We start from the raw sequence: 25,144 nt of genomic DNA on the forward strand, positions 1-25,144 counted from the left end.
CAGCCTCTCCTGGGAGGAGTGGGGGGCCGCTGGTCAGCGGCTGGCAGAGGGGACCTGTTTGCTGGCCCGTTTGGAGGTGGGATGGAGTGGGGTTTGGAGACTGAGAAGCCCAAGAGAAGACACTGAGTTTCTCCCCACCCCCCAACGCCACTTCCGAAAAAGAACCAGGTGGTGAGGAGGAATAAGGCGAAGTGTAAACACAAACAACCTCAAAAAGAAGCCAAGAAAAGCGAAGCCCAAAGAAGCAAGAGCAACACTGTTACAAAACTGTCTGGTTTTGTAACAATTTCCCCGCCGCCGGCCAATGAACAGCGTGGCGGCACGTCACGTGGTACCGTTTTATGTAACACTTTGCTGAGACAAGACAGTTATTAGGCGGCGCGGGGCGGCCGGCACAGAGCTCCCTGAGGCGCGGCAGGGTCAGGACCTCGGTGGCATGGCGGCGGTGGCTGCCCCGATTTCCTCCAGCTGCCACTCCTTGCTTCGTGTCCCCGGTCCCTAGACGCCTCGTCTCCTCCCGTGTCCCTCTTCCCATGGAGTCAGTACGGATCGAACAGATGCTGAGCTTGCCCGCCGAGGTCAGCAGCGACAACTTGGAGTCGGCGGAGCGAGGGGCATCAGCGGCCCAAGTAGACATGGGCCCCCACCCAAAGGTGGCTGCAGAGGGCCCCGCACCTCTACCGACGCGGGAGCCAGAGCAAGAGCAGTCTCCGGGGACCTCAACGCCGGAGAGCAAAGTCCTGCTCACGCAGGCAGACGCCTTGGCGTCTCGGGGGCGAATCCGTGAAGCCCTCGAGGTGTATAGACAGCTCTCCGAGCGGCAGCAGCTGGTGGCTGAGCAGCTGGAGCAGCTGGTGCGCTGCCTGGCGGAGAAAGTCCCGCAAGGCGAGGCGCTGGCGCCGGCGCCCCCGGACGAGGGTAGCACTGCAAGCGGCACCGTGGCGGCGGAAGAGACGGGGGCCGCCGCGGCTGCGGCGGCCACCGAGGTGTGGGACGGCTTTAAGTGCCGGAAATGTCATGGGTTTCTATCAGACCCCGTGTCCTTGTCGTGTGGCCACACCTTTTGTAAACTGTGCCTGGAACGTGGGCGGGCCGCCGACCGGCGCTGTGCGCTGTGCGGGGTCAAGCTCTCCGCCTTGATGGTGGCCACTGGGCGGGCGCGTGGAGCCCGGCGGGCTGGGCAGCAGCCGCCGCCGCCGCTGCGAGTCAACGTGGTGCTCAGCGGCCTCCTCGGCAAGTTGTTTCCAGGCCCAGCGCGAGCGTCGCAACTCCGGCACGAGGGCAACCGACTGTACCGCGAGCGCCAGGTGGAGGCGGCACTGCTCAAGTACAACGAGGCAGTTAAGTTGGGTGAGTCCAACGCGCTGCCGGGCCGGGGCTGGGGCTCGGTGGCTACATGAGGGAGCGGGAGAACAAACCCCGCAGCGAGAAGGGATTTGGACCAGGGCAGAAGAGGGGGCGGGGGACCCATGGACTGTGGCGGGGTGGGGGAGGGGTGATTCTGGGGCTGAGTCTCTGAGTTTGTTCTGTTTTCACTGCTTATCTGTGTTTCACTGTGTTTGTGTTGATCTCGGTTGCTTTTTGTCTTTTCCTGCTACTTCTGTTAGCTTTTGTGTTCCTGTCTCTCAGTCCCCGTTCCTGTCTGTGTCTCCTTGCTTCTGGTTCTTTTTCTCCGTCTCTTCGTATCTTTGTCACTGTTTCTTTCTTTTTCGGTGTCACTGTCTCTGTTCCTCTGACTCTCCTTCTCCCGCTGCACTCCTGGTCTCCTCTTACACCTGCTCGCACCTTCCCAGCGAGGAGAGGAACTTCGCGCGCTCCTCGCACTCGCGCCCGGTCCTCTGGGCTGTAGCCAGCAGGAGATGTCCGGTCGGCGCCTGCGTCCGCCGCTCGCGCCGCCGGGTGTTGCCCCTTCCGGGGCCGCGGCTCCCTGAGAGGAACTTCGCGCGCTCCTCGCACTCGCGCCCGGTCCTCTGGGCTGTAGCCAGCAGGAGATGTCCGGTCGGCGCCTGCGTCCGCCGCTCGCGCCGCCGGGTGTTGCCCCTTCCGGGGCCGCGGCTCCCTGAGAGGAACTTCGCGCGCTCCTCGCACTCGCGCCCGGTCCTCTGGGCTGTAGCCAGCAGGAGATGTCCGGTCGGCGCCTGCGTCCGCCGCTCGCGCCGCCGGGTGTTGCCCCTTCCGGGGCCGCGGCTCCCTGTGGGGTGGGTCCGGCATGGAATTAGGTCAGGAGAGCACTGGTTGCATAAGGGCCGCGAGCGGCCCGGGTCGGGCGCCCCTCCCCCGCGCGAGCGGGCGGGATTGTGTAACCGCTGAGGTAACTGAAGTGGGCCACCACGCTCGCTTCGGAAACCATCCCACGAGCGTGTGCGGGGGGAGGGGGAGCGCTTGCGCCCCGCTGCCCTGTGACTCATTGTCACCGCTTCCTATCACACGATCCTCGGCTGAAATAGATGCCCCCCCTTGCCCGCCCCGCCAACCCGTAGCCTGTGCCCTCGCCTCCAACCCCTTTAACCTGGCCAGCCCGGCGGGAGGCCGGCGCGGCAACTGCTTGGGGATCCCTGGGGACCGTGGGCTGGCTACGAATGGGTCACGCCTCTGTCCCGCTTTTCAGTGCCACCTGGGAGGGTTGGGTGGGCTTTGCAGCTTCAAGGGTAACGTAGGCAGTCCCCCATCTCCAGCTAGACTAGGGCACCCGAATTTCCCCAGGGAGCCGCTCTCTGACCCACTACGCCTGGACCCAGGAAGTGGCTGCTGAGCCGCCAGCCGGTGTTGCCCAGCTCTGGCAGTTTGCCAGGAGCTCGGCCGTGGGGCGCGGTGTCTGGCGAAGCATGCCGGGGAGGAGGCAGCAGGGCCGGGCAGGCAGGGCCCTGGGATCCGAGGGTGTCCTGGACCTGACTCTGTGGAGTGGAGGAGGGGTGTGGGCCGGAGTCTCCACGTGTTTAATCTCCACTCAAGCTTGCAACAGGTAATGGGGGGAGGAGGAGGAGGAATGAGGACTGACGGGGCAAGGCTGGCAGCCGGAGAAGGGGACCCTTCTAGCTCCTGTCTGTGCACAAGCAAGGCAGACTGTGAGCTGCCACCAGGCTGGAGTGTGCTGCAGAAGAAAAAAGACAGAAAAGACTAAACAATTTGCTAATGTCTTAAGAGCAAGTAATGGGCACGCAAGCAAGCCCTGAGCACACCCCTGGGGAAAAAAAAAAAAAAAACATCAAAGCCTGTTGCCACAGAGGAAGCTAGATCCCAGATCTTGGGGAAGAGCAGGGCAATATGAATGAGGCAGGTGGAGGTCACTTAACTCCAGATCTCTAAGGCAGATTCCATACCTTTTAGCCATCCCCCAGGGGCCAGGAAAGCCCCTTCCTGCCCTCACCCTCCTCCTCTGTTGCCACCACATTCCCCTGGAGGTTCTTCCTTGCATCTTTGTTAATCCCCTCAGAGAAGTCAGGGTGAAAATGTCAAGGCCAGCTTTACCCTTCTAAGAGGAAAGGAGGCTCTCTGTTCTGGAAGATGGCCATTGTGTCCGTATTATTCCAAGTACTGCACACACCTTCAGAAAAAGGAACCTGCTCCCCACATCCCAGCTTCAAAGCTTCAAAGTCTGACCAGTTATCAGTGACTGCCCAGCTAGCCGTGTGACCTTGAGAAAATGCCTTCCCTTCTCTGGGCTTGATTTTCCCATCTGAAGAATGGGTTGATTGAGCCAGATAATCTCTAATAGCCTGTCCAGCTCTGACATCTAGTAATTCAGAGTTTTTGGTGAGAGCCGGCCTCACCTTATTCCCAGAAACCTTGTCCAAGTTCATTTACATTTGGCCATTTGAGATGAGAGGATGGGATCATGTAAATGTATTTCCATTTTCTTCAAGAAATCTTCATATGTGCTGGGCTTTGTAGACAAAGGTGTTACTAATGTCATCAGTCATTCCCACCTGGAAAAGTAACTTGGATTTGTCTTCTTGGTGGTTCAGATAGGGGTCACACCTGCCCACCTCTCTCTCCTTCCTACCTGGCCTGTTTTCTTGTTGGTAATACTGCACTCATAAACCAGGCTGCCGGGCACTAGCCATGTGTAGCCACATCTCGCCTATGTCAAAGTGTCTAATGCACCACTGACACCACGGGGCCTCTAATGAACCACTTGTGAGCGGGGGCAAAAATGACTTTGCAGTTGGGGAACCTCAGGCCCAGAGTGGCTGGGGGTGTAGAAGGCAGGACAATATTAGGACTAGAAATAGAGCCTAACCCTTTTGATCTCCAGTAGAAAAGTCCTAGAAAACTTATCATTTGCTCAAGATCCATACTCATACAGGACTTAACACCTGCTTGCGCTGGGGGCCATTAATAAAGGTTTTTCTTTCTTATTTTGGCAGCTCCAAATGACCACTTGCTTTATAGCAATCGGTCTCAGATTTATTTCACCTTGGAGTCTCATGAGAATGCACTGCATGATGCAGAAATAGCATGTAAGCTCCGCCCGATGGGTTTTAAGGTGAGTGTGGGATGGAAGAGGTGGGAAGGGGTTGTACTGTAGACAGGAATTGGCAGGAAGGGCTGCCTCCCTGGAGCGTAGGGGCACTAGAGCTCAAGCAGAACAGGAAGAAGACTTTGCAAAGGAGCCAGGGTAAAGATCCCTGGGCAAAGAGTGACTCAGGTCTGCAAGGGAACTGGATTCTTCCCCAATTCAGTCTTCAACTCATGACCTTCAGAGCAGCCTGGGCATAGTGACTCTCTAGAATATGCACTTGGGAGCCAGACTGCCTGGGTTTATGTCCCAACTCTGCTAACTTTTATGACCTTTGTGGCCCTGGGCAAATGACTTAACTTCCCAGTACTTCATCTCCTCATCTGTTAAATGGGGGATATTCAAAGCAGCTACTAAAGAGGGCTGTTGTGAGGATTACATAAGCTAATAATGTAAGGTGCTTAGAACAGTGTCCGGCATGTAGCACTATATAAACATTCTCTTTCTTCCCTTCCTTCCTTCCTTCCTTCCTTCCTTCCTTCCTTCCTTCCTTCCTTTCTCTCTCTCTCTTTCTGTTTTCTTTCTTTTTTTTTTTTTGAGACAGAGTTTCCCTCTCGCACCCAGGCTGGAGTGCAGTGGCGCAATCTCAGCTCACTGCAACCTCCGCCTCCTGGGTTCACGCCATTCTCCTGCCTCAGTCTCCTGAGTAGCTGGGACTACAGGCGCCCGCCACCACACCTGGCTAATTTTTTGTATTTTTTTTAGTAGAGACGGGTTTTCACCGTGTTAGCCAGGATGGTCTCGATCTCCTGACCTCATGATCCGCCCGCCTTGGCCTCCCAAAGTGCTGGGATTACAGGCGTGAGCCACCGCGCTGGCTTTTTTTTTTTTTTTTTTTTTTTTTTGAAACGGAGTCTCACTCTGCCACTCACACTGGAGTGCAGTGGCGTGATCTCAGCTCACTGCAACCTCCGTCTCCCAGGTTCAAGTGAGTCTCCCACCTTAGCCTCCCGAGTAGCTGGGATCACAGGCGTGTGCCACCATGCCCGGCTAATTTTTTGTATTTTTAGTAGTGACGGGGTTTTGCCATGTTGGCTGGTCTCAAACTCCTGGCCTCAAGCAATCCACTTGCCTCAGTCTCCCAAAATGCTGGGATTACAGGTGTGAGCCACCGTGTCCAGCCTATATAAATGTTTTCTATCGCCATTGTTATCATTTTCCAGGGACATTAGAAAGGGGAAGGTGAGAGTGGTGTTGCTGGCCTGGTGCTCGTGAACCTCTACTGATAGGCTCCTTGGCAGCTTGGCCAGTTTTCTCTGAAGGGATCCTCACACTCACACAATGGTTGTGCCATTTCAAGTCCTTAATATAGTCAGTCAGCCTGCCAGTATCCCCAAGGATTTAGGTCACATGGGGAGTGAGAAGAAAAACGGCCTGGACACCTCTCAGGATGCCAGGATGCAAAGTGTCACTTTCTGTATCTTTGCCTGGCTTCAGGACTGGCCCTCAGCCACATGTCAGTACTTTGTTTAGAAGATTAGATTTGAGCCTGTGCTCTACTACTTGCAAACCATGGGGAGGTGGCTTCACTCTCTGAACCCCAAGTATCCTTGTTTGCAAAATGAAGCTATTGATATCTGCCCTGATTGCCTCGCAATGATGCAATGAGGGTCAAAAGTGAACGTGGCCAAGAGGACATTCTGCAAGCTATAAAGCTTCCTAGGTGTAGTGCTCTGTCTCTACACAACCCAAGGATGCCTTCCTCAGAAAACCAATGTATCCAAGTTCAAGTCCATGATCCCTTATCTGAATCTTATAAGACCAGAGGTGTTCAGAATCCAGAATGTTTTATATTTTGCAAGGACCATATATTAGGTCTCAGTGAGCTCTGGACAGCTTCCTGTAATCCAACACACTATTCAGCAGATTCCATGAAAATTCACACTCAGTGGGACAAATATTTTTAAACACTTTATATCAGTTTAGGTCAGGTTTTGCCATCTAATGAATTTTGATGTCAAGCTTATGAAAATAATGGATTATCAGAACTTTTTTGGATCTGGAAACCAGATAAAGCATGTGGACCTGTGTACTCTGCAATGAATGTCAGGTGAATCTTGTATGTTCTTTCTTGAGAAGGTTTTCATGAGTGATGATGGATTCATTTTTTTTTTCTGAGAAGGTTTTCTTGAGTAATGATGGATTAGTATGGTTTTTTTTCCCCAAGGAACACATTTAGTGTTTAATACAAGTCACCAGTGTCTTAACCCAAAGGAACTTTAGTGGGGGCACTTTCAGCCTCCCAGTAGTGCAAGTCAGGGAGCTGCCTAGGAGTAAGAGGACTTGCAACTCTTTCCACCTCCACCCTAAGCCTAGATCCTAGGGCTAAGGAACTTGATATTGTGGTGAGAAGCAGAGCTGAGAAGCAGTGAAGCATTTTGGATGAAATGGGAAAAGTGACTTCTCCAGTGAAGGAAGAGTTGATGAAAGTATTAAATAGGAGTTTCATTTCCCCATAGTGATGAAGTGAGAGGTGGGGGCAGTGATGAGATAATTTATTTTCTTGGAGGTTAAGAGAAGACGAACTGATGCCTATAATTCAAAACCACCTCCCACCCTGATTTGCATATTTCCCAACATTTCTATGTAAAATGCCCCAAGTGTAGGGGTTTATCTGGCAGCCCTATTCTCTATTCCAGCCATCCAACCAGAGTGTGTGGTACTCAGCACATCCTGCAGGTGATACAGCTCTCAGTGGTGTGAGCTGGTTGCCCTGAGCAGGTAGAGTATATGGGTTGGCCGGGCATGGTGGCTTACTCCTGTAATCCCAGCACTTTGGGAGGCTGAGGCAGGTGGATAACTTGAGGTTAGGAGTTTGAGACCAGCCTGGCCAACATGGTGAAACCCCATCTCTACTAAAAATACAAAAATTAGCCAGGCATGGTGACGCATGCCTGTAGTCCCAGCTACTCAGGAGGCTGAGGCCGGAGAATCACTTGAACCTAGGAGGCGGAGGTTGTAGTGAGCCGAGATCCACCACTGCACTCCAGCCTGGGTGACAGAGCAAGATTCTATCTCAAAAAAAAAAAAAAAAAAAAAAAGAGTATATGGATTGCTACTTGATAATATGATTAGTGGGATCACACAGAGGCCTTTCCAGTCTCCCAACACTTCTCCCCTCTAGCTGCCCTGTGATGTCATGCAAGCCTTTCCCAAACACCCTTGGTAAACACTGCTGGGAGAAGCAACAAGGGAGGCCATCAACATCCATGTATCAGCCAAGACAAGGCTTCAGAAGAAGCTGGGGGAATGCGGAAAGGTCTTCAAGAGGTTTGGAGCAGGGGCCACTGCTCAAGAAGGCAGCTTCAGGGCAGCCTCTGCAGCCAGGCCATAGCCTGAGGGCTCTGGGGCCTGCAAAGAGGCATGTTAGAACGGGGGGCAGGGGAGTATCCAGCAGCCACAACCTGGATCACTTCATTCACTAAGTTAGGCTTAGTACTGCCAATGGAGGAGGCAAGGGAGCAGGCCACTGGGTGGAGGGACGTCCTAGATGACTCAAGTGAAATGCTCTTCAAGCCAAGTTGCTAGTGTCCACCTGTCTCAAGACACACACAGAGGGCAGCCCTCTCCCCCGCTACTCTTTTTTCTTCCTTCTTCCCCAGGATGTTCCTCTGCCCTCCCTAGAGTGTCTTTCCCAGAGCAGTTGGGCTTGGGCCCTGAGGAGCCATAAATTTCTTTATACTTTTTAAAGTATGTGTTGAGGGAGCAGAAGTGATCCAGGCCCCTAGGAGAGTAAGCTCAGCCCCTGGTTAGCCCTCTGAAGGGCAGTCTGCTTTGTGGAGAAGAGCATTCTGGGAGTCCTGAGACTGCAGTTCTAGTTCCAGCTTTGCCACTAGCGACCTTTGAGGTCTTGGAGAGGTCAGATCCCTTCTCCTGGGCCTCTTCTGAAAACTGATCAGTTAGTTTAGGTGCTCTTTCAAGCCACTACTGAGGACTGGTTCTCTGCTTGAGAGACTAGTTCAAACGAACGCATACCTGGGCAGGCCCTGAAAGCTGGTTAGCATGTGGTCAAATGGGGGTTCTTGCTACATTTGATGGTCACTCCGTACAATGGTGGGGCAGAGACAAGGTAGTATGGCAGAGTGGTTAAGAATACAGGCTTTGGTATCAGTCAGTCCCAGGTTCAAACCCTGATTCCACAATTTACCAGCTGTGTTACATTGGGCAAGTTAACGTTTTTGGGTTTCAGTTTTGTCTTCTTTATAATGGCATCAGAACAGTTGCCCGCATTTTAGGGCTGTAGATAAGAGAGTCCTTTTAAAATGTTTCACACAACAGTGAGTGCTCTGGGTTAGTTATTGTTAGAGCAGTAGTGTTAATAGGCTGAATAAAATGGGATTGAATGCTAATGTTTCCTTCCAGGCACATTTCAGAAAAGCCCAAGCCTTAGCCACCCTAGGCAAGGTGGAGGAGGCACTAAGGGAGTTTCTCTACTGTGTATCCCTTGATGGAAAGAACAAGAGAGCAAGATGTGAAGCCCAAAGAGTGAGTTGAAATGACATCAGGTCCAGCTGCCTACTGGACCCTCCCCTCTCTGTCTTATCTAGGAAGGGGAGTGAGGGTGCTGTCCTCCTTGGCATTTGGGGTCCTGAGTGGGTGGTTCCCTGGGTTAAGGGGACAAAAGGGAGATGGGAGTGTTAATTGATTGCCCAGAAACACCGTCCTTCTGGTGTGTACGATCAGTTTGGGCAGTTTCTACATTTTTGTAGGAGCCTGTGAGGAATGTTCTTGCTTCTTTGACTCAGGGTCTGGATTGTCAGTGGGAGAAAAACCAAAATCAAGTACATTAATATGGGGATTGAGGCTCACTGAGGACATTCTGGCTGTTGATGAGAGATCCAGGGCATGGGGCTACCTGCTGTTACATAACTTTTCTTTGGCTGAATCACAGTTTTCACCAGCCACACATGACAGCCAGCCCCTGGGAAGGGACGTTGCTGGTCCCCACCTCCCCTATCACCATACACAGAACTCCAACCTTCAGCTCCTTTGCTAGAAATAAAACACACTGCCTCACAAATGCTAGTCAGAGACCATTACAATATAATGCAAGCAGTCGTTCCAACTCTTGGGTCCCAGCAGAATGTGGTAGTTATAAAAGAAAAATGGTGTGAAATACTGAGAGCATTAGTGAAGGCTCAGCCATCTTCAATTCATGGACTTTGTTGTTTATTGTTCTACAGTTTACTCTGCTGGTGTCTGGGTAATCGGCCTGTAAGTTGGATTCTGACAGTTGGCGGTTGTCTCTGCTCTCCTTGTGCCCCACCCACTATTCACCGCGGAGCCTTACGGTTTCTGTCCCAGTGTGGTTTGGCAGAGCAGTGGATAAAGAAAGTGAGCAAGAGACAGAACTGGTTTCTGAAGGCTCTAGAAAGGAACAGTTAGCAAAATCAATGAAATAAGGGAACTGGCCCTGGATTTTCTGTCTCACAAAAGATCTCCTTTCTGGGAAGTTGCTTTGAATTGGTTTGAGTATGTGAAAAAGGTGTGCTTGAGAGGAGCACGGTTCGGGGAGAATTGCTTCAAGCTGTGGACCCTTCTCCAAATCTTAAGTGTAGTCCATGATGTAATGATAATAATAATAGCTAACATTCGTTGAGAATTTCTTCTGCATTATACACTGTGCTAGGCATTTTATGTGGAGTATATTATTTAAATCCCACTACATTCCTGAGGCTAGGTTTGGTTAGTTATCCTCAGGTTACAGGTGAGACAGATGAAGCTCGGGCTTGCTGACTTTCCCAAGGTCATGCAGCTGGTGATTGGTGGGAAAGTATTCAAACCCAAGTCTATCTGCTTCCAAAGCCTGGCCTCTTAGCTGCTCTGCCATCCTGCTTCCCATGAGGACATGGCCACAGCCTTAGCACTCACTGGTGAAGCTGGATCAATAGTAGCAATGGAACTTTCCAGTTCCAGGATGAACAAAGGCAGTTAGAAGAAACTTATCTTTGGGGACGGAGCGTGCAAAGGCCAGCAGAGGCAGGTCTCAGACCCAAGGAGGAATGGTTTCTTGACTCCTGTTTGTCCATTTCCCAGCTGGCCTGAGATGTTTTTGGTGTCATCAGTTGGGCTGACCTGTCTCTCCAGTCTGCTTTTATAGAGAAACTGTTGTCATTTCCACAGCTGCCTAATGGTTTGAGGCAAGGCATTGTGTGAAGCTCTGGAGACCCAAAGAGGCATAAGTCACAGTTTTAGTCTTCAAGGAACTTAACAATCTTGCATTTGTTAACATAAATGCCAGATGATGCAAGCAAGCGTATGCCCGTGATTAGTGTTACAGAGTTCTGAAGTGAGGGCGAGAATTTAGAGGCGAATTTCCACTGAGTGTGATGAGGCCATGGCAGCGATTCAGAACATCAAGAGTCCTCAGTTGTGTTTATTTACTAGATCATTCCAGTTTCAGGGCTAAAGATTTGACAGAGATGATGCAGGTTCAGTTGACATTTATAAGCTGCCTTCGAACTCACAGGCTGTGTTTCTTTTTAATGTTTGTTTTTACTGCAGATTCTTTTTCCCTCTTCTTGACCTATTTGGGCCTTTCTAAGGCTGAGGCTGAAGTGGAGTTGACTTTCATTCATGTGGAATGATCATTCTCACTGAGAATTGACCCCAACTTTTGTTTTCCAATGCCATTGAGAAGGCCTAGAGAGAGATCTCAAGTAGTAAAATGAAGAAGGGAACTGCTGTTATTATTTCTGCTTTATTTCCTTTGATTTCTCCCTTGGCCTTCTTTTCCTTCCCACCACCCTCTGCCCTTTCATCCTTGCACCTTGTGATGCTGTGTGGCTGCCACTGAAGAGTATTATGCTCTTTTTGGGAGAATTCCAAGGATACTGCCTCCTCAGAACTGGCTTGGTCCTGTTGAGTCACGCATTAGGGCTTCAGAGGACCAACCTTGGCTCCTGTGGAGGAGGGACCTCTGAAAGCTGGCATTTATGGCCCCGGGTGCTGTGAGTACCTCCCCATTTAACTCCTGTGCCAACTCATAACTGGAAAGTGGGTTTCTCAGAGCTGAAAGGAAACATAAGGATCAATCTGAGGACTTTGGGCCTGAATGCTAGGCCTCTCCCTGGGCCCTGGGGTGGATAAGTGTCTTAATTCAATTCCATCCAGTGTGATGAGCATTTATTGGGTATCTGTTATGTGCCCTCTAGAAGCTGGCCATCTGGCAGGAGAGAAAGGCTTACATCTGTGACACATTTCTAGGATAACATAACGTGGTGTTGTTCAAGATGCTATATTATGGTGCACTCTCTACTACTGTGTAGAACAGGACTGGAATAGTGAGGGAAGGTAGCACTTGAGCTGAGCTTTGAAGGCTGAGTGGGGTTTGGCTTCATGGCAAGTGCTGGCATCTGAAGGAACATCATGAAGAGATTGCTGGGGGCCAGAGAATAAATCAAACTGGAGTTTGGTGTTCTGTCAAATTTTGTTGATCAATTAATACCCTAACTATGTACCCTCAGCACGGGACTGGAGCTTCCTTTAGTGGATCTCCAAACACTGCAGGAGCTGCTGGGTGGTAAGCACTGGAGCAGGTTTTAGAAGCAAAGTCACCTGCTCTCCTTGTGTTACATGTTTCAGTATATGGAAACACACACACACACACACACACACACAATCCTTGCTAGTACAGGGGAAACTTGGGGCAAGAATGTGGACACTGAATGGTGCAAGCTACATTAGAACGCACGTCTACCCTCCCAGCTTATCCAATTGCAAGGGAAACCAGCAAGAGACTGGAACCTCCTTGCGCCTAGTACTTAAACTTAACCTAACATCCTCTGGGAGGCAAAGGCCAGAATAGGGGAGGCGAGGTTGGGAGAAGAGGGAGGAAGCTGGAGTTCTGTTTTTCCTAACAGTTAACTGCTCAGGTTCCCAGCTTTGAAGGGATTAAAGATCCAGGGGTGATGGTGGGGAGAGGAGGAAGCAAAATGGGTAGTGGAGAAAAGAAACAGTGAGGATCCTAGAAGACATTTGTAGACTTCTACCCACTGAGGTATTATGAACTTCAAATTCCCCAAGTGAGGTTTCTCTCCTGACTTTACCTCTCTGTCTCTTTCCTCCTAGATGAGTTTTAAAATCCCACTGCAGATATTTCTGCGGAGTGTTAGCACTAGCATGGTGGCTCTTAACCTTGGCTAGGCAACAGAGGCATCTGTAGTGCCTTCTCAAAATCCAGATTCCTGGGCCACACTTCAGACCTGGGGGAGATGGGAGTACAAAGTAGAGACCTAGATTTTTCATAAGTTCCCCAGTTGATTCTGATGCCCGCTGAAGCGAGGACCCCTGCCCTGGCGTGGTGTGTTAGGGACACTGGTCCAAGGCTTCCTCCCTGGAGTTCTGCCCTGCAAGCTGGCTCCCTCCCCCCTTCACCCTCCTCCCCTTCACCTGGGCACCTGTAGAAACTTAAGTAGTGAAGTCTTCTGTTTTATGTCACAGCTTCTCCTTAGTTTCTTTTCACCATCAGTCCCGGGGGATTCTCAGGAACATTCTCCCGATATCCTGAAGCTGTTGGCACCTCACCCTAGATTAAAGGAAAACGTAGAGTCAATGACTACTGAAGTTACCAGCCATAATCTACCAAGGTTGTTACAGGTAAAACTCAACTCACCCAGCTCGCTCGTGACGCTTCGTTTGGCTGTTTCGTGGGCAAACGTGGGGAGTGAGCCTTCCCTCTCCTATTTTGGTTCCTGAGAAAGAAGAAATTGAGTCACTAGTGGTTCTGTTCTTTGCAAAGAATCTCTTAAAGATGCAGCTGTGAATTTCAGGCATGGTCCCAGAGTTTATTCATTACATTGAAAAAAAATTATGAAACAGGGTCTCTTTCTATCACCCAGGCTGGAGGGCAGTGATATGGTCATGGCTCACTGCAGCCTCAGACTCCTGGCCTCAAGAGATCCTCCCACCTCAGCCTCCCGAGTAGCTGGGACTATAGGCATGTGCCACCATGCCTGGCTAAGTTTTTTTTTTTTTTTTTTTTGTAGAGACGGGGTTTCACAGTTTTTGCCTAGGCTGGTCTCGAACTCCTGGCCTCAAGTGATCCTCCCACCTTGGCCTTCCAAAGTGCTAGGATACATTTTTTTCCAGTTCTTGGTTAGATCCAGCCGAGAGAGATTTTACAGAGCTAGAAAGGAATTGGCTCACTGCCCCTGGGCCATACCATTTGGGTGGGTTTATAGGCTTTGGGGATGAGTCTGGGAAGAGGGCCTAACAATCCCTCCTTTCGAGCTTTTGTTTGTTCAAGCTGCTGGCCTTTGAGTGCCAGCACTTATCCTGTGCAAAGACAACTCTGATCCTCAAATGGATGTAATTTCATATTCCTGCACTATGCCTTATACATAAGTAAGCTTCCAATACGTATTTGTAACAGAGAAGAGGAAAGAGATGTTGGAAAGAAAGTTGAGTTGAAGGACCTGGGAGGAAGACAGGTATTTGTACCTTTCTTTGAAAACCAGGAAACAGAACACAAGAGAGATGGGTTCCAGGCCCTGGCTTTCCCGGCAGAGGGTAAGTGGTCAGAAGTTGAGGATCAGAAGCACAGACTCCAAGGCAGAGTTTAGCACTGAATGCCTGGGCATCTTTAGGGGGCAGTTTTCCCTCCATTCATGCCCGGTGTTCTTCTCCTGTGTGTAAGCCCTGGGCTGTCATAAAAGGACTGAAATGCAGGTGCGCCCAACTTTTCTTTAAAAATGGCAGAACTTAGAGGATCTCCTGAAATCACAGAACCCCCAGTGATTTCAATAATTAAGATCACTATTAAATGATTGAGAATGCTAATACTGAACCCAAATGCCTGGAGTGACTTCTAATTGCAGCTCCATCTGAAAAGAAGAAAAATAGCAACCTTGGCTTTCCAATGTCAACCAGCTGGGGAACAAGGATTGGATTTCCACCCAAACTTTGCTTTGCAAAGCAGTATACTCCTGAGTGGCCAATGCCTTGGGTTCATGGAAAGTCAAGGTTGTAGTATTGCTGTAGTGCTGGAGAAAACCCCAACTCCCAAGTTAGACACAGAGAAAACCCATATTATTTTTCTCCTCACCTCATTGTTTTCTCCCAGCTATATGCTCCCCTTTTTCACCTGTCTGCCAGTTTTTTTTTGGTAGGGTTAGAGGGAAACAACACGATGAGTATCTTGACCTATGGACTATGGGTTTAGATTAGAGAGGGGTTCTCCATGTAAATCTGCATAAACATGTTGTTATTGCACTTATTTCTAAATCCTTTTTCAAATATCCATCTCCTGGGAAAATATTCTTGAAAAGGCTAGAGACATTGTTGATTTTTTTTGCCAGGTGATTTTGTCTTTTTTTTTTTTTTTTAATGCTTTTCACCCCAAATCTAGTAAAAGGAATAGTTTGTACCTTGTTCATTTGACCAGTGTAACATACAGCCCTGGAGCATGAGGTAACTTAGAAGGCCTGTGAACAGACCTGTGCCAAAGCCCTACCAAAAGTCCTTTTGGAGCTGGAGTTTGGGGATCGCAGACGGCCGTGAATGGCAGTGAGGGCGAGAGGAACTATTGAGTGACAGGATCTGCCCTCACTGCCTGCCTTGGTTTTGCTAAAGTGGTTACTGGGGAAGGATTTTATAGGAAGGGGAACTGGTGCCTATCCCTGGCATTTCCCCTTTTTGCACCTACCTGCCCAAGGAGGCTCTCCTCCTACATACCTTCCTGTCCTTGCCTAAGGAAGTTCCCTAACTCCACCCAAGCTGGGCATGCCTTGGTTGCAGATACTGTGCAGAAAAGAAGTAGGAAATAATGCCTTATGACGGCCCCCAAGTTGAGCTCTGTGTCCACTATGAGTTCGGGGTGGGGATCAGGACTCTATAGTTTCCCTTTGTTCCTCTGGGTAGGAATATGAGAGGACAATATTGGTCCTAAGAAGATTCTGATATGTGGCCCTTTCTTCATCCAGGACAATCTGGAGCTCCCACATTGTTCTAGTCAGGAGGAAGCAGCAGCCAGGGGAGATGGCAGCAGTCTGATGGACCCAGCTAAAGTGAAGGGGGATGGTCAGCAGCACCACATGAAAGACCAGGAAGAAGAGGAGGAGAAGTGGGATGCTACCTCTCCAAAAGCTACTTCCAGCAAGACTGGAAAATGCCAGGAAAAGAAAAGGAAACATTGCCAGATTGAATCCCAAGAAGAAACGGGGATGCCTAATAAAGCCTCCAAGCAAGGTACTGGCTCTACCCAGAGAGAAGGTAGCTTGGAGGAGATCCCCGGGCTCACCAATATATACAAGTTACTTACCTCTGTCTGGGGGCTCCTTAGGCTCTGGGTGTGGGGCCCAGCTCTGGCATTTACTAGCTGTGTGACCTCAGAGATTGCTATGAGGCTTCTGTGAGATCATGTACAGTGCCTAGCACACTGTAAAAAGTGTTCAATACTAATTATTAATATAATGGAAAGCCAAGGCATCAGGTCAAGCACAGTATCAACTAATGACATCCCATACCCATGGGGATGCCACTTCCTTCTAGGTCAGCCTCTTGCTACCCCCATCCCCATTCTAGGAATGCAGGATGAGGAAAGTGAGGTCAGGCCTCACCCTGCTCATTCCCAGTTGTGTTCCCATAGGTAGGCATGTGAGAAGCAGCAGCTGTGGCTTGCTATCTTTCCACGAGAGGTTGGCAGTGCCAAGATTCAGTTTTAGCTTTGAAGGCCTGGCTCAGTCCATTGAGTTGCTGTAGCTTCTGCTGTTGACAGAGGTGCATGTTGCATTTGAATGAAGTCCCCAGGGCTCCTGGACATTCTTTGACTTGCATTTCTCTTTCTGTTGGGGCTGCTGGAAACCTCTGAGAGCCTACTTCTGAGTGTCCCATTCTCAACGGCTCAGGTGTCCACTAAATCAACTCTCTGGGAGGTGGTGGTGAGAGTGGCAAACTGAAAAACGCATTGGATTATTTTGCCTCAGAAGTACTATCTATGAAACCGGGGTGGCTCCAGCGCTGACTTCTTGCTTTCTAAATCGCAGATCCTCCCACTGATCAGGAGGACAAACCTGCTCTCAGTTTACCACTTGCATCTTTCGACGCATCTGACCTTGAATGCGCTCTATGTATGAGGTACGTCCTGTGTACTATCATTTACTTCCTGATGTTTCTTCATCTCTGGTGTCTGGACCTTTCTGCTAGTGACCTACTGCTGGGTTGGTTAGCATGTAAAAAGCATAGCTCTAACGGAATGGAAATCACAACGTTGATTGTCACATGGGTCAGCTTGTGTCCCCTTCCCACAGACTGCATTCCCTGCATTCCTGGCTCCTGACTTGGAAAAACCTGGAGAGTGGGAAGGGAACAGTCTATTCACAGGTCACAAACTGATGGCCCACTGGGCTGAATATGTCTGAATATGTCTTTTTTTTTTTTTTTGATGTCTTTTTTTTTGGAGACAGAGTCTTGCTCTGTTGCCCAGGCTGGAGTGCAGTGGTGCGATTTCAGCTCACTGCAACCTCTGTCTCCCCAGTTCAAGCGATTCACGTGCCTCAGCCTCTTAAGTAGCTGGGATTACAGGCCTGTGCCACCATGCTTGGCTAAGTTTTGTATTTTTAGTAGAGACAGGGTTTCACAATGTTACCCAGGCTGGTCTCAAACTCCTGAGCTCAAGTGATCTGCCTGCCTGGGCCTCCCAAAGTCCTGGGATTACAGGCCACTGCACCCAGTCTGAATATGTCTTTTGTTTGGCCCTCATGGGGTTTGTTTTTCTTAAACGTGAATGTCTTGAGACAGGACATGTACTCTCCAGTTGACCATGCCCCCGCCACCCAACTGCCTTATTCCAACCTGTGTGTCACAATTGCATTACATTCTTAGCCCCTAGAGATAATTTAAATTTTGGATCCCAGCACTAATCTCAGTTACATGGTCAAGAGCTCAAAGTTCAAGGACTACTGTCACCGCCACAGATCTATTCTTGGGAAGCCAAGTGGTGGGCCTGACTAGCTTTTGTTTTGTGTTGTGCCATGAATATTAGTGGTGGGCCTGAGATACTTAGCCAAGTATCTCCCCACCAAACAGTGCCACATCATCTCTACTTTCTCAGATCTCTGGAGAGGCAAATTATTCACATGCTCCCCCACCCCAAAAGAAAGAGGCTATGATTATGGTGTGTGTAACCATACACAATTTTTTAAAATTGCTTACATGTCTTTGATTTCACAGCTGTGACTTACTGGCTTAGAGGAGAGGCTCCCTGCTCTGTCATTTACTGGCTGTTGACCTGGATGGAGCAAGTGACATTCTCTGCTACTGTTTTCTTGTCAGTAAAATAGAGAACAGTGTACCTACTCCATAGGGTTGTCATGATTAATTGAGAAAAATCTGTTTAACACCTGGAATAGTGCCTGGCATATAATAGATACTCAGTAAATGTTAACTATTTTTTTTTCCTTGTAGACCAGAGGTCCAGAAGGAAACTTTGGGCCTATGGACCTCTGAGGATGTTCTATATATGAATTCTAATAGATGTATGAATGTCTCGAAGTTGTATGTTAAAGTATGTGGGTTTTCCAGGACAAGGTCCACATCCTTTAGCAGATTCACAAATGTGTCTGTTTTCCAAAAGAGCATTAAAAGGAGGCTGAGATATTTGCACAAAAATTAAGACGGTTGGCAGGCCACTGTTCGTTGTGCTGGCGGGTCCTGCGGGGAGGGCTGTGGAGCTCCAGATGGACTAAAGAACAAACCAGCAATCCCGAGAGGGCCCACAGTCCCTCTGAAGGAAGCGGGTTGCTTCTGCAGGACCCAGGAGACACCCCAAATACTCTGGGAGGCAAATAGCCTCCGTCGAGTTCTCAAGTCCCTCTCACTCTCCGCCTGGAAACAGACTTGGAGCTGTTGGGGAGGGCACGGTGGAAGTGAGACTGGCCCTTCAGTTTGCATGGGAGCTGGGTGAGGCCTGTGACTGCTGTATTTCCCCAACTTCCCTGGTAACCTGCATGACTCAGCAAAGGCAGCCATAATCCTCCTAGGTACACAACTCCAGTGACCTGGGAATCTCACCCCCATCCCCCACAGCAGCTGCAGCAAGACCTACCCAAGGAGAGTCTGAGCTCAGACATACCTAGCCCTGCCCCCACCCAATGGTCCTTCCCTACCAACCCTGGTAGTGGAAGACAAAGGGCATATAATCTTGGGAGTTCTAAGGCCCTGCCCACCGCTGGTCCCTCTCCACACTACCACAGCTGTTGTTTTCTGGAAAGCACCACCTCCTGGCAGGAGACCATCCAGCACAAAAATAGAGCATTAAACCACCAAAGCTAAGAAGCCTCATGGAGTCCATTGCACCCTCCGCCACCTCCACCAGAACAGGCACTGGTATCTATCTACTGAGAGACCCATAGATGACTCACATCACAGGACTCTGCAGACAACCCCCAGTACCAGCCTGGAGCCGGGTAGACTCTATGGGTGGCTAGACCCAGAAGAGAGACAACAATCACTGCAGTTCAGCTCACAGGAAGCCACACTCATAGGAAAAGGGGGAGAGTACTACATCAAGGGAACACCCCGTAGGGCAAAAGAATCTGAACAACAGCCTTTAGCCCTAGACCTTCCCTCTGACAGAGCCTACCCAAATGAGAAGGAACCAGAAAACCAACCCTGGTAATATGACAAAACAAGGTTATTCTAACACCCCCCCCCAAAACCACACTAGTTCACCAGCAATGGATCCAAACCAAGAAGAAATCCTTGATTTACCTGAAAAAGAATTGAAGAGGTTAGTTATTAAGCTAATCAGGGGGATACCAGAGAAAGGCAAAGCCCAATGCAAGGAAATCCAAAAACTGGCACAAGAAGTGAAGGGAGAAATATTCATGGAAATAGGTAGCTTAAAGAAAAAACAATAAAAAATTCAGGAAACTTTGGACACTCTTTTAAAAATGCAAAATGCCCTGGAAAGTCTCAGCAATAGAATTGAACAAGTAGAAGAAAGAAATTCAGAGCTTGAAGACAAGGTCTTCAAATTAACCCAATCCAACAAAGACAAAGAAAAAAAGAATAAGAAAATATGAACAAAGCCTCCAAGAAGTCTGGGATTATGTTAAACCACCAAACCTAATAATAATCGGTGTACCTGTGGAAGAAGAAAATTCTAAAAGTCTGGAAAATGTATTTGGGGGAATAATCGAGGAAAACTTCCCCGGCCTTGTGAGAGACCTAGATAGCCAAACACAAGAAGCACAAAGAACACCTGGGAAATTCATCACAAGCAGATCCTCACCTAGGCACATTGTCATCAGATTATCCAAAGTTAAGATGAAGGAAAGAGTCTTAAGAACTGAGACAGAGCACCAGCTAACCTATAAAGGAAAACCTATCAGATTAAAAGCATATTTCTCAGCAGAAACCCTAAAAGCTAGAAGGGACTGGGGACCTATCTTCAGCCTCCTCAAGCAAAACAATTACCAGCCAAGAATTTTGTATCCAGTGAAACTAAGCATCACTTATGAAGGAAAGATAGTCATTTTCAGACAAACAAATGCTGAGAGAATTTGCCATTAGCAAGCTACCACTACAAGAACTGCTAAAAGGAGCTCTAAATCTTGAAACAAATCCTGGAAACACATCAAAACAGAACCTCTTTAAGGCATAAATCACATAGGACCTATAAAACAAAAATACAAGTTAAAAAGCAAAAACAAAAACCAAAGTACACACGCAACAAAGAGCACAATGAATGCTACGGTACACTACATTTCAATACTAACAATGTAAATGGCCTAAATGCCCCACTTAAAAGATACAGAACCGCAGAATGGATAAGAACTCACCAACCATCTGCTGCCTTCAGGACACTCACCTAACACATAAAGACTCACATAAACTTGAAGTAAAGGGGTGAAAAAAAGGCGTTTCATGCAAATGGACACCCAAAATGAGCAGGGGTAGCTATTTTTATATCAGACAAAACAAAAATTTTTTTTTTTGAGACAGAGTCTCCCTCTGTCACCCAGGCTGGAGCGCAATGGTGTGATCTCAGCTCACTGCAACATTCGCCACCGGGTTCAAGCGATTCTCCTGCCTCAGCCTCCTGAGTAGCTGAGATTACAGGCACGCGCCACCATGCCCGGCTAATTTTTGTATTTTTAGTAGAGACTGGGTTTCACCATGTTGGTCAGGCTGGTCTTGAACTCCTGACATCATGATCCACCCACCTCGGCCTCCCAAAGTGCTGGGATTACAGGCATGAGTCACTGCACCCGGCCCAAAACAAACTCTAAAGCAACAGCAGTTAAAAGAGACAAAGAGGGACAGTATATAATGGTAAAAGGCCTTGTCCAACAGGAAAATATCACAATCCTAAACATATATGCACCTAACACTGGAAGTCCCAAATTTATAAAACAATTACGAATAGACCTAAGAAATGAGATAGACAGCAACACAATAATAGTGAGGGACTTCAGTACTCCACTGACAGCACTAGACAGGTCATCAAGACAGAAAGTCAACAAAGAAACAATGGATTTAAATTATGCCTTGGAACAAATGGACTTAACAGATACATACAGAACATTTTATCCAACAACTGCAGAATACACATTCTATTCAACAGTGCATGAAACTTTCTCCAAGATAGACCATATGATAGACCATAAAATGAGCCTCACTAAATTTAAGAGAACTGAAATTATATCAAGTACTCTCTGAGACCACAGTGGAATAAAACTGGAAATCAACTGTAAAAGGAACCTTCAAAACCATGCAAATAACATGGAAATTGAACAACCTGCTCCTGAATGAGCGTTGTGTCAAAAACAAGATCAAGATGGAAATTAAAAAATTCTTCAAACTGAATGACAATAATGACACAACCTATCAAAACCTCTGGGATACAGCAAAGGCAGTGCTAAGAGGATAGTTCATATCCCTGAGCACCTACATCAAAAAGTCTGAAAGAGCACAAACAGACAATCTAAGGTCACACCTCAAGGAACTAGAGAAACAAGAACAAACCAAACTCAAACCCAGCAGAATAAAGGAAATAACCAAGATCAGAGCAGAACTAAATTAAATTGAAACAACAACAACAATACAAAAGATAAATGAAACAAAAAATGTTCTTTGAAAAGATCAGTAAAATTGATAGACCATTAGCAAGATTTATCAAGGGAAGAAGAGAGAAAATTCAAAAAACCTCACTAAGAAATAAAACAGGAGATACCACAACTGACACCACTGAAATACAAAAGATTAGTCTAGGCTACTATGAACACCTTTATGCACTTAAACTAGAAAACCTAGAAGAGATGGCTATATTCCTAGAAAACTACAATCCTCCTAGCTTAAATCAGGAAGGATGAGATACCCTGAACAGACCAATAACAAGCAGCAAGATTGAAATGATAACTTAAAAATTGCTAACAACAACAAAAAGAAGTCCAGGACCAGACAGATTAACAGCAGAATTCTACCAGACATTCAAAGAAGAATTGGTGCCAATCATTTTGACACTATTCCACAAGATAAAGAGGGAACCCTCCCTAATTCATTCTATGAAGCCAGCATCACCCTAATAACAAAACCAGGAAAGGACAACCAAAAAAAGAAAACCACATTAAGGTATGTCCCTTGTATGCTGATTTTGCTGAGAGTTTTAATCATAAAGCGATGCTGGATTTTGTTTAATGATTTTTCTGCATCTATTGAGATGATCATGTGATTTTTGTTTTGATTTCTGTTCAGTATCATGTTGGTTGTGGGTTTGTCATAATACTGAACGGGGAAAAGTTGAAAGCATTCCCTCTGAGAACTGGAACAAGACAAGGATGCCCACTCTTACCACTCCTTTTCAACACAGTACTGGATGTCCTAGCCAGAACAATCAGACAAGAGAAAGAAATAAAGGGCATCCAAATCAGTAAAGAGGAACTCAGACTGTCACTGTTTGCTGACGATATGATCATTTACCTTGAAAACCCTAAGGACTCCTCTAGAAAGCTCCTAGAACTGACAAAAGAATTCAGTAAGGTTTCTGGATACAAGATTAATGTACACAAATCAGAAGCTCTTCTATACACCAACAGTGACCAAGCAGAGAGTCAAATCAAGAACCCCTTTTACAACAGCTGCAAAAAAATAAAATATTTAGGAATATATCTAACCAAGGAGTCAAAAGACCTCTACAAGAAAACTACAAAACACAGGCCAGGTGCGGTGGCTCACGCCTGTAATCCCAGCACTTTGGGAGGCCAAGGCAGGCAGATCACGAGGTCAGGAGATCCAGACCATCCTGGCTACCACAATGAAATCCTGTCTCTACTAAAAATACAAAAAATTAGCTGGGCGTGGTGGCGGGCACCTGTAGTCCCAGCTACTCGGGAGGCTGAGGCAGGAGAATGGTGTGAACCCAGGAGGCGGAGCTTGCAGTGAGCAGAGATCACACCACTGCACTCCAGCCTGGGCAACAGAGCTAGACTCCATCTCAAAAAAAAAAAAAAAAAAAAAACAAAGAAAAGAAAACTACAAAACACTGCTGAAAGAAATTGGAGACGACACAAACAAATGGAAGCACATCCCATGCTCATGGATGGGTAGAATCAATACTGTGAAAATGACCATACTGCCAAAAGCAATCTACAAATTCAGTGCAATCCCCATCATTCTTCATAGAATTAGAAAAAAAAAATTCTAAAATTCATATGGACCCAAAAAAGAGCCTGCATAGCCAAAGCAAGACTAAGCAAAAAGAACAAATCTGGAGGCATCAAACTATCTGATTTCAAACTATACTATAAGGCCATAGTCACCAAAACAGCATGGTACTCATATAAAAATAGGCACATAGACCAATGGAACAAAATAGAGAACCCAGAAATAAACCCAAATACATACAGCCAACTGATCTTCAACAAAGCAAACAAAAACACAAAGTGGGGAAAGGACACCCTTTTCAACAAATGGTGCTGGGATAATTGGCTAGCCACATGTAGGAGAATGAAACTGAATCCTCATCTCTTTGTACAAAAATCAAGTCAAGATGGATTAAGGACTTAAGCCTAAGACCTGAAACTATAAAAACTCTAGAAGATAACATTGGAAAAACCCTTCTAGACATTGGCTTAGGCAAGGATTTCATGACCGAGAACCGAAAAGCAAATGCAATAAAAACAAAGATAAATAGCTGGGACAGCTGGGACCTAACTAAACTAAAGAGCTTTTGCATGGCAAAAGGAACAGTCAGCAGAGTAAACAGACAACCCACAGAGTGGGAGAAAATCTTCACTATCTATACATCTGACAAAGGACTAATATCCAGAATCTACAACAAACTTAAACAAATCAGTAAGAAAAAAACAATCCCATCAAAATATGGGCTAAGGACATGAATAGATAATTCTCAAAAGAAGATACACAAATGGCCAACAAACATAAAGAAATGCTCAGCATCACTAATGATCAGGAAAATGCAAATCAAAACCACATTGAGATACCACCTTACTCCTGTAAGAATGGCCATAATAAAAAACTCAAAAAACAGTAGATGCTGGCATGGATGTGGTGAACAGGGAACACTTCTACACTGCTGGTGGGAATGTAAACTAGTACAACCACTATGGAAAACTGTGGAGACTGCTTAAAGAACTAAAAGTAGAACTGCCATTTGATCCAGCAATCCCACTGGGTATCTACCCAGAGGAAAAGAAGCCATTATTCAAGAAAGATACTTGCACATGCATGTTTATGGCAACACAATTCACAATTGCAAAATCGTGGAACCAACCCAAATGCCCATCAACGAGTGGATAAAGAAACTCTGGTATATATATACAATGGAATACTATGCAGCCATAAAAAGGAATAAATTAACAGCATTTGCAGTGACCTGGATGAGATTGGAGACTATTTTAAGTGATGTAACTCAGGAATGGAAAACTAAACATTGTATGTTCTCACTGATATGTGGGAGCTAAGCTATAAGGATGCAAAGGCATAAGAATGATACAATGGACTTGGGGACTTGGGGGGAAAAGTGGGAAGGGGGTGAAGAATAAAAGACTACAAATACGGTGCAGTGTATAATGCTCGGGTGATGGTGCACCAAAATCTCAGAAATCACCACTAAAGAACCTACTCATGTAACCAAATACCTCCTGTACCCCAATAACTTACGGAAAAATAAAATAAATTAAAAACAGAAATTAAGAAGATTGACCCAAGAGAAAATATAACAAAAGTCTTTTTATTTATTTCATTTTTAAAAATAAAGTTAAATTCATTTTGTTTTTGAGACAGAGTCTCACTTTGTCACCCGGGCTGGAGTGCAGTGGTGTGATTTCATCTCACTGCATCCTCTGCCTCCCAGTTCAGGCAATTCAGCCTCCTGCCTGGCAAATTTTTGTATTTTTAGTAGAGATGAGGCTTCACCATGTTGGTCAGGCTGGTCTTGAACTCCTAACCTCAGGTGATCCACCCGCCTTGGCCTTCCAAGGTGCTGGGATTACAGGCATAAGCCACTATGCCTGGCCCTAAAAAAGTATTTTCATACACTACATGGTGGGATCCAGCCAGCAGAAACTGCTCAGATATTTCCTCGCCCTTTATGAGCACATATGCTTCTCATATCGATCATGTGCATTTGTATTCTGAATGATTGTTGTTGGATGACTAAAA

General features: G+C 47.3%; 1 protein-coding gene across 3 annotated transcripts in view; it reads left to right on the forward strand.

Annotated features, from left to right (window-relative positions):
* The first annotated feature begins 333 nt into the window (after positions 1 to 333).
* The window catches only part of LONRF3 (LON peptidase N-terminal domain and ring finger 3), a 48,535-nt gene continuing 23,724 nt past the window's right edge, over positions 334 to 25,144 (forward strand). The window contains exons 1-6 of one of the 3 annotated variants that reach the window (XM_008965072.3): positions 342 to 1,350; positions 4,368 to 4,486; positions 8,882 to 9,004; positions 12,962 to 13,117; positions 15,442 to 15,706; positions 16,504 to 16,594. In XM_008965072.3, coding sequence (XP_008963320.1) covers positions 534 to 1,350; positions 4,368 to 4,486; positions 8,882 to 9,004; positions 12,962 to 13,117; positions 15,442 to 15,706; positions 16,504 to 16,594 — 1,571 coding nt within the window. In that variant the 5' untranslated portion in view covers positions 342 to 533. Of the gene's footprint in view, positions 1,351 to 4,367; positions 4,487 to 8,881; positions 9,005 to 12,961; positions 13,118 to 15,441; positions 15,707 to 16,503; positions 16,595 to 25,144 lie in introns of all 3 variants that reach the window. The other 2 variants (XM_003812634.5, XM_003812633.6) reach the window with 2 other exon arrangements.

This window comes from Pan paniscus, chromosome X (genome assembly GCF_029289425.2).
Source record: "Pan paniscus chromosome X, NHGRI_mPanPan1-v2.0_pri, whole genome shotgun sequence".
Lineage (NCBI taxonomy): Eukaryota > Metazoa > Chordata > Mammalia > Primates > Hominidae > Pan > Pan paniscus.